The following is a 9,567-nucleotide window of genomic DNA, read 5'->3' as shown; positions in this document are numbered from 1 at the left end:
TTTTGAGTAAAAGTATTTCTATTTGTTAACCATTACTTTAAAAAAACATAAAAATTCAATAAATCATCCGTTCACATAATTAATAAAATAAAATATTAATTTCACATTAGAAATCAAAAAATGCGTCGTCCATCCAAAACTAAAACTCATCAATCGATTCCAAAATCACACCGTATCGTGTATTACGGTCTTTAAGTCCTCCAGTGGGACCCACCCACTCCACCTCTGCCACGTATACACCCCCCACCATACCAGCATCCCCATCTTCATTTAAAAGGCGCCATTTCCTCCTCCCCCAATTTAAAATCCCCCAAACCCTAACATTCCCCCTCCCCTCGTCGTCTTTGTATCGTGTTTTCGTGTCGTATTCGATATTATTACCATTCCCTAAATCAAAACAGCATGTTATCTCACTCCTACGCCACCGACTCACAAACCAAATCCTCCGACCTCGCCGCCACAATCATCGCCGCGACCTCGCCGGCGCAAATCGCCGACGCTTGCGCCGCCGTCGAGGCGTTCCTAAACAAACGAACACCGGAACAGAACAAATACTTCTTCACCATCACTTTCCCAACCCTAATTTGTAAACTCTTCGGTTTCGAAGACTCTCCGTCTCGAAAACCTAACGGTTGGATCGATATAATCACTAATTCTAATGATTCAGAGCTTAATTGTAAAGTTTTTAGCTTTTTATCGCCGAATAGTGTTTTAATTTCTTCGATTTTATCAGCTGATCGTTTATCGCAGGTTAAGTATGTGTTTCCAATGGAGCGATTACCGGAGTGGATGCGGTTTATGTTTCGTAATGAGAGGGAGGTTAGTGTTTTATCGGAACTTTGTCCGTTGTTTAGAGGTAGGGTTTCGAGTAATGCTGGTTGTTTAAATGAAGTTAGGTTAAATGTTTTCGAGTATTATATGTTTTGGTTTGCGTATTATCCTGTTTGTAAGGGGAATAGTGAGAGTTTTGAGACGGTTAAGGTTACGAGTAGTGAGAGTAAGAGGTTTAGGTTTGAGAATTGGGCGTATTCGATTCCGGTTTTTGCACAAGCTAAGAGAGGCGGAGGTGAGCAGAAGAGTGAGTGTAGTTTGTATGTGAAGCTTTTGTATGCGTATTTGAGGGAGTATGTGACGGTTAGTGAGTTGAGTAGTTATCAGCCTTATAGGAGTTCGTTACTTCATTATTCGGCTGGTTATGATGATTTGAATGCTGAGAAAGCGGAGTTTGTGGTTTATACGTTGATACATTTCTGGTTGGTTGATAATGATTTTTCACCGTTGCCTTTGAATGTGTGCAAGTCTTTGGGTTTGAATTTTTCTTTTCGGACTATTTTGGGGGAGACTCCTCCTACGGCTGGGTTGGGTGAGATTGTGAATGTCTTCGTGAAGTATCTGAATTTGATTTCGATGAACCTCGCTGATGGATCAGATAAGGTTGCATCTGTTGAGAGTCCTAGGTGGGGTAAATCAGGGGGTGTTGATGTTTTTAAGTCGGGGGATGTGGGTCTTCGCTCTGTTGGTTCGTGGAATGCGTTGATTAAGAGGCCACTGTACCGGTTTATATTGAGGACGTTTATATATTGCCCAATGGAGACTTCTATCAAGAATGCATCTCAAGTGTTTTCCCTTTGGATTAACTATATAGAACCTTGGAACATTAGCTTTGAAGATTTTTCTGGTCTTGATGCAACTGCTGGGGTGTCAAATAATGGTACTAAAAAGGATTCACAGTCTCTCTCAAGTGGCTATTCGAGTTCCTGGCAAGGCTTTGTGTTGATCAACTATCTGTTTTATAGTTCCTTGGTTATGCATTTTCTAGGATTTGCTCACAAGTTTCTCCATACTGACACAGAGGCAATTGTACAGATGGTATCAAAGGTTTGATTTCCTGACCAGCTTCTCTATTATAAATCACTATTGCGTGTATTAGGTTCACTAGCACTATGGTAATCTTATCTAATTCGTAGTATATTTAGGTTTGTAGTACTAATTGATATTTTTGCTATAGTGTATAGCCTTAGTTTGTAATTGAGCACCTATTGAGAATATTAAGCTCCTAATCCCTCTCCAGGAGGACAGAGTTACTGGTAACTATTGGTTCGCTTGTTTTCGAGAAAACACTGATGAACTAGGAATGGTGTTGGAGAAGGTTTTTAACCTGCTTTTGAGGAGGAATTAAAAGATTGCACTTTAAAGCTTCAATTCTAAATTCACCTTTTCTTTACTAAAAACAGGCCGATGTGTAACAACGAAGAAATGACTCTTCAATAGAGAATATAATCTGAAATAGGAAACTTCAAGATTTGGTTAGGGATATTGCAGAAGTACAGTTGTGAAAGTATAAGGTTGCATATCTTACATCTTCTCACTTCTGTTTCTGTTAGTTGCTTGATTGTTTGTTTAGTAGTAAAAATGTAGATATTACATACTTTAACATCTGCAGATACCATTGACAACTAGATGGAGTTGCTAATTTTGCACAGAATATGATTCAGGGAATGTGGAGTAGAATGAAATTGAAACTCTGGGTTTTTATTTATGGTGCTTAAATTAAAGTGTTGGGAGGTAAGATCTAGTATTAGTTAAGAAGTAGTATCATTATGTTAGGCAGTTAACTACTGGTTATATTACAGTTTTCATGGAATACTAGAATTTCTATCATGTATTTAATACTATGATTCAGGGCGTCCTACTTATGTTTGATTGTTTTCGATCGGTTCCATATCTTTTTGTGTATGTACTGATTGTTAAATATGCGAAGGATGATATGATTTGTTTTAGCAACGATGCTTCTTTTCTCTATTTAGTGGTCTACGGCTAGTTAGAATTAAATAGTTATGGTGGAGCATCAGATTGCTATCTATGGTAGACTTCATAACTGAGTGCTGATTAAGAGGCGGTGCTTATACATATATTTTGACCAAGTCTATTTGTTCTGTTTTTTCTTGGCTAAGCAGAACATAAGAGTACAAGTAGTAAAAGATAAATTCGGTTGTTCTGTAGCTAGCGCACTACCATGGTCTTGCTTAGACTGTACGTAGAAGCGTAATTTGCTTGAGTGATCTTGGTAAATATGCTAAATGGATACCTCTGAACTTGAATTGGACCACTATAGAAAGCTATTTGTGTTGAATTATACAAGAAACTAAGGAAAGGCTATCTTCAGTGCTAATTTGCTATTTTTTCTCTTTTATAGTTGCATTAAGATGTTTGTCAATGTGAAGGCACTGATTGGATACTTCTGGCAGGCTTATATATGGGGCTTTACTTCTATATTTTTTTATTTTTAAAAAAATTCCAAAATCTATTGGTTGTGGTTTCCGTTTACTTATGTTGTATATGTCTGTGTTCCTTACCTTACCAGGTCTTAAGTATTTTGACATCATCCACTGAGCTGATCAATCTTATTAAGAATGTGGATACTGTTTTCCATTCCAAGCCTTGTGGGTCGTCCAAATCCGTACATAACAACTTATATAGATTTGTTCCATCGATCAGAGAACAATTGCAGGTACCATGACATATATACATCTCTTTCGCTGTGTGCGCATGTGTGCATTGCTATATTCTTTTTCAAATATTTTATTAAATCCTAGTTTTTTTTTTGCTTTTTAAGGACTGGGAGGATGGACTATGTGAGAGTGATGCCGATGGTTCTTTCTTGCATGAGAATTGGAACAAAGATTTGCAATTATTCAGTGATGGTGATAATGGTGGACAACAGCTGCTCCAGGTTAATTTTCCGCTTCTTTCTTCCTCCAGCATCTCGTGTAATTAAAGAAATTCTGTATGGACTATTTATTACTTCTAACGCCATCCAAAAGTGTCATTCTACGTCTTAGTCTCACTCAATAGTCATTTTGTTTCTGCAGCTTTTTGTGTTGCGTGCTGAATCGGAGCTGCAGACCGTGTTGGGAGATAATCAAGCTCACAATATGGCTTGTTTAGATTCTATTAAAGCCCAGATGGGATGCTTATTTGGTGATTCTACTCCAAAAAACATTCATGTCATCCCTGAGACAAGAGAAAATCAACACCCACGCTATGAAGTATTTAGTCCTAGAATGACAGGGAAAAGGAAGCAAACCAGTATGAAATACAAGGACTGGTCGAAGCGACCAGTCTCCAGTGACGAGATTGCATGGCTTGCAAAGATACTTGTGATTTTATCATGTTGGTTGAATGAAAAACTTGGCCTCATTCGAAGTGAAAATACCGATAATCAAGGCCCTTCTTGGTCATATGTTGAGGTGTTAAGAGAGACAAGAAATGTGAGTGGACCTGCAGATACAGTGAAAGTGGTGTTCTGGTCAATTGCCTCTTGGCTTATATCAGTTATTGGGGCAACATTGAAGCTCATGAGAGACCATGGTCTGAAGGTGAACTTGAGGATACTTGCTTCAAAGAAGATCATAATGTTGCTGCTTATGTTCGTTGCCTTCCGCGTTTTGAAGAAAGCAGTTTCCAAGCCTTAAGTGCTGTACATATCGTAGTAATTAAAAAACGAGAAAGTGTTTTTATTTAGAAAGAGATCACAAAAAGAGCTAGCAGTTTCCTAGTTTTGTGTTTTGTTGTAATTTGTAACCAGAGTTCTCGTGTTTGGTTGTAATTTGTAACCAGAGTTCTCGTGTTTGGTTGCATGAAAAGATTTACGTAACATATTGACAAGGAAACCAGTATTACTTATTACTTATTTCTCATTTCCTGCTGATTGACAGTCATAATACTGTGATATCATATTCATAGTAATACTAATGCTAGTGACAACAATAATAATACTACCTCCGTCTCGTGAGATTATATACGCTCACTATTTGCACGTATTTCGAGACTTCTATAAAGTATAGTTTCATAATGTTTTTTTGATAAAAGTTTAAATATAAAACTTTTATTTAGAAAAAAAATAATTTAAAAAAATATTGTGGAGTTATGTTTTAAAAGAGTATTGAAAAGCGTAACAAAAAGTAATTTATAAAAAATTTATAAAATTTAATAGGATAGAGAGAGTAATAATTTATTTGCAAACGGATTTTTCAAAGTAAACTTACTTTTGAGATTATGGTATTTTGATCTTTTGGGGTTAAATCTACATCGGGACCATGGGTGTAGCTAACCTGAGCCGAGTTGAACAACGTAAGTTTGATTTTGAATAAAAAATGGTTCGAGTTCGATTTTTCGAGTTTAAAATTGGCTTGTAAAAAGTTTGATACGTTCGAGTCTGATTCAAAATATTAACAAAAGCTCGAACACTAATTGTTCAAATTGAGTCAAGCTCGATTATATAATTATTAAAAAAATAATATATAATAATTAAAAAATAATAGAGACTTGATTACGCCGACAAATCTTGCATGAGGAATAATTTGAAAGTCAAACTCGGGCATTTTGACATTTTGACTTTGTTGGATCTCCTCAATCGGACAGTAAAAACATATACTATTAACCCACGGGCTGTAAAAAAAACATACTTGTCCCCATTTTCACCGACCTTTCTAAATATAACACCCAAAAACTTCACTAAACAGTCCCCAAACCCTAAATCTCAAATCTCATCTTTCCTATGGACCCCACTCTACCCCCCTCTCAAACCCTAACTTCTCCCCCAATTCCCACCTCACCAGATTTACCCCCACCCCCACAAAGCATCACCGCTACGGAACACGATAACACGACACGAAACGATAACACGACACGAACACGACGCAGAAGCCGATGGGACCCAATAACAGAACCCAACAACCCCGAAAAGAAAAGGAAGTCCAGGTGGGCAGAAGAGGAGCCAAAACAAGCGTTTCAATTACCAGACTTCATGAAAGACTTCACTCAAGGTATCGAAAATGACCCTGCTATTCAAGCTCTTAATTCTCGATTACTCGAAATTAGTCAAATTTTACAAGCTGGTTTGCAATTAGATGATCGCCCTGATAATGATAGATCACCTTCTCCCGAACCCTTGTATGATAATATTGGAATTAGGATTAATACGAGAGAGTTTCGTGCGCGAGAGAGGCTTAATAGGGAAAGACAGGAGATAATTGCGTTGATTATTAAGAGGAATCCCGCGTTTAAACCGCCTGCGGATTATAGGCCACCGAAGCTTTATAGGAAATTGGGGATTCCGATGAGGGAGTATCCGGGGTATAATTTTATTGGGTTGATTATTGGGCCGAGAGGGAATACGCAGAAGAGGATGGAGAAGGAGACGGGAGCGAAGATTGTGATTAGAGGGAAAGGGAGTGTTAAGGAAGGGAGGTTTGGGCAGAAGCGGGATTTGAAATTTGATTCGTCGGATAATGAGGATTTGCATGTTTTGGTAGAAGCGGATAATCAGGAGTCGCTTGATGCGGCGGCGGGGATGGTTGAGAAGTTGTTGAGGCCGGTTGATGAAGGGTTGAATGAACATAAGAGGCAGCAGTTGAAGGAGCTGGCCGCGTTGAATGGGACGATTAGGGATGATGAGTTTTGTAGGTTGTGTGGTGAGGCGGGGCATAGGCAGTATGCGTGTCCGTCGAGGTTGTCAACTTTTAAGAGTGAGGTGTTGTGTAAGAATTGTGGGGATGGGGGGCATCCAACTATTGATTGTCCGTTGAAAGGGACAGCGGGGAAGAAAATGGATGATGAGTATCAGAACTTTTTGGCGGAATTAGGTGGGAGTGTTCCGGAATCTTTTACTAAGCAGAGCACACTATTGACTATTATGGGGTCCGACAATTCTGGAAGTAATCCTCCTCCTTGGGCAAATAATAATTCTTCTGGAAGTAATGGCAACAGCTTACATCCAGGTCTTGGAAGTATTGTACCCAAGATCGGAAAAGAAATCGATCATACGAATTTGTATATTGGTTACTTGCCTCCAACTATGGAAGATGATGAACTGATTAGATTGTTTCAGCCTTTCGGAGATATAGTAATGGCCAAGGTTATTAAAGATAGAATGACCGGACAGACTAAAGGTTATGGTTTTGTTAAGTTTTCTGATGTTGAGCAAGCTAATCAGGCAACTGCTAGCATGAATGGTCATCGACTAAATGGAAGAGCAATTGCAGTACGAGTTGCAGGAATACAACCCCAGCCTGTTGTCCCCCCTGGACCTCCTGCTCCACCTGCGCCTATGTACCCTGGTCCCAACCACGGATATGGTGGATACCCATCTCAACAGATGCAGTCAGGTGGTTCCCTCGGGATTGCACCACCTGGTAGCTACATGGGTCCTCCTCCTCCTTGGAGGCCTCCTCCACCTCCGTATGGTGCTTACCCTCCACCACCTCCCCCTGGAGCAAACTATGGACCTTACCAGGGTCAATCCATGCCCCCTTATGCCATGCAATACCCTCCAATGGGACAAACAACCACCCAGGATCAGAACTTGGCAAATGCTGAATCACAGCAAAATTATTCTGCTGGGATGCAATCTCAAACTAACCCATCCGCATCTAATAATTTGTATGGGAACTCACAAGCAGGAATGCCCCCAAACTCACAACCAACTTATCCTCCATCTTCAGCGGGTTACACTTCTTATTATGGAGTTAATCCTCCACCTCCGGCTGTACCGCAATCTTCAACTGACCAACAGAGTTTTGCGAGTGCTCCATGGGCTGCTAACCCCCCAATGCCTCCGGCAGTCCCTTCTGCAGATCAAAATCAGCAGACTACCTACGGATCAGACCCAGAGTATGAAAAGTTCATGGCTGAGATGAAATGAAAGAGTATGTTGGAAAGAACTATTACTCTAATGTAAGTGTGCAATTTTTTTTTGTAAACCTTAAGGAGTCCCTGAAGCTGGGATCTCCTTGGGGACTATTTTTTACACGGATTTTTTTGTAGGAATCTATATTGTTGCAAAGAGAGAACCATAAATTAATTTGTTATTTTTTTGGTGTACCCAGCTTGATCTATCTTTTGCGAAACAAAATTAGCTTGTTAGGACTAGCAGCTTTTGGGTTCTGTTTAATTTGAAAAAAAAGAGACAATTTTTGAAGATGTGCACATCATCTGAGTAGTGAATATTTGTTACATCTTAACATTTTGATTGAATGATTTATGCACTAATATTTTTATCTTTTATTTTTGTCAATGGTTTATAAAGAATGAATGCTTAAAAGGTAACAATATATTGCGCCTTTTACTTGTACTAAAAAGGTGAGTGAATCTTTTCCAGTGACTTCATTGTATATGTTTAAAAAGTTCCCATGGAATATGGATGGTAAGGTACTTGGATTGTATGTGCTATAAGTACCCTAGAATTATTCAATATGAGCTACTACTAGCGAGTCCTCTGTATAACAGAAAGGTCCGAGTTTTGAGCTTTATATATCCATGCTCATCCTCTAATTTGGAGTTCCATGCTTTATCTAAGTTATGTTTCTTGTTCATGATCATACTATTTGGCAGGATGAGGTTTCTTGGAGCTCTTGTCAGCCTAATTACTTTCATGTTGCTTTTGACTTCAACATATTGGAAGTTTCAGACTCACATCTTTACTCTTGCTGTGCTAGTTACTATTGCAGAAACCTCTGAGCCACCAGTTGATTTGTTCCTGCAGCTGGGAGTCTTTTGAGGTCTTTTCAAGTGTGCATGGCGCTAATATTTCTTATTGACAGTTGCCTCCGTTCAGTGATTTTGAGATTTATATTTTTATTTCAGGGAACAGATGCTAATATATCTGTCTATGTTATATTTGTGTTACTGCTTTTGAATGTGTTGGTCAATCTTAATAATCTTAGTATTGTATTTTTTTCCTCGTTTCTCCTGACCTAAGACATTAATTGGTTCTCATCTGTCTTTATTTTGTAATCTTGGTATGCTTGGCAAGGAATCCGTTCGAATTTGGGGTGGAGCTATGGAAGTACGTTCAAGGTAGTACTGTAATGCATTTTGTTTGTTAAATCTCATCTGCCTCCTGAGGGTGTTGAATCTCATTTGCCTCCGGAGGCTGTTGAACTCTAGCACTTGACTAACCAAGATACTATTTCACATAGCTGGAACTCTGGTAAGTAGATAGAGGACTTCAATAAAAGACTTACCGTTCTTTTAGTGGGGGTGGGGTGGGGGTATTTAACTAGAAGACTAGAGTAGTATTTGTGCAAGTCAATAAGTCATCCTGACTAGAGTCGCTGCATTCCTGTCTTTTTTGAACTGTGCTTTCTTCTTTCTTTACTGTACATAAATTTATTGAATTGTAAAACAGTCATTTTGATTATTTTTAACCACGTTCGTCTGGATCGGTCTACTTGGATATTGCACACGCTCGACCAATTGTCAAAGGAGACGACTATAGTTTTTTAATCTAGCATATTGATAGGCAGGATATCCAAGCCGGTCCATTTTTCTTGCTAGATGATTCGATAACAGTGTCCGGAAACTCGAAAACCTGAAATACATTGCATTAGAGCTGTCCACAAAGCGTCTTTTATCCAGTGGCTTAGATGCAGGGTGGTCACTAGGCTCTGTATTAGAACGTAGTGCAGAGGATCTGGAAATATATAATATGCCTCAGATCTATCTGGAAATAGTTCTCATGTGAAAAGTGAAGACATGCCTTTGCATTAATCTTGCCTTTTGTTT

At 38.9% G+C, this 9,567-nt stretch overlaps 2 protein-coding genes across 2 annotated transcripts; both read left to right on the top strand.

Moving 5' to 3' along the window:
* The first annotated feature begins 216 nt into the window (after positions 1-216).
* LOC141697461 (uncharacterized) lies at positions 217-4,716 on the top strand. The gene is made up of 4 exons (XM_074501852.1): positions 217-1,878; positions 3,365-3,511; positions 3,617-3,733; positions 3,873-4,716. Exons 1-4 carry the CDS (start codon positions 403-405, stop codon positions 4,473-4,475), a joined length of 2,343 nt encoding a protein of 780 aa, XP_074357953.1. The 5' UTR covers positions 217-402; the 3' UTR covers positions 4,476-4,716.
* A 799-nt stretch (positions 4,717-5,515) lies between these two features.
* Positions 5,516-8,839, top strand: LOC141696815 (splicing factor-like protein 1). The gene is made up of 2 exons (XM_074500941.1): positions 5,516-7,737; positions 8,395-8,839. The coding sequence occupies exon 1, from the start codon at positions 5,561-5,563 to the stop codon at positions 7,703-7,705; it is 2,145 nt and encodes a 714-aa protein (XP_074357042.1). The 5' UTR covers positions 5,516-5,560; the 3' UTR covers positions 7,706-7,737; positions 8,395-8,839.
* The last annotated feature ends 728 nt before the right edge of the window (positions 8,840-9,567 follow it).

The sequence above is a fragment of the Apium graveolens genome, chromosome 11 (genome assembly GCF_009905375.1).
Source record: "Apium graveolens cultivar Ventura chromosome 11, ASM990537v1, whole genome shotgun sequence".
Lineage (NCBI taxonomy): Eukaryota > Viridiplantae > Streptophyta > Magnoliopsida > Apiales > Apiaceae > Apium > Apium graveolens.
Note: the sequence above shows the minus strand (reverse complement) of the source record. Positions and strands in the feature narration are given on the sequence as shown.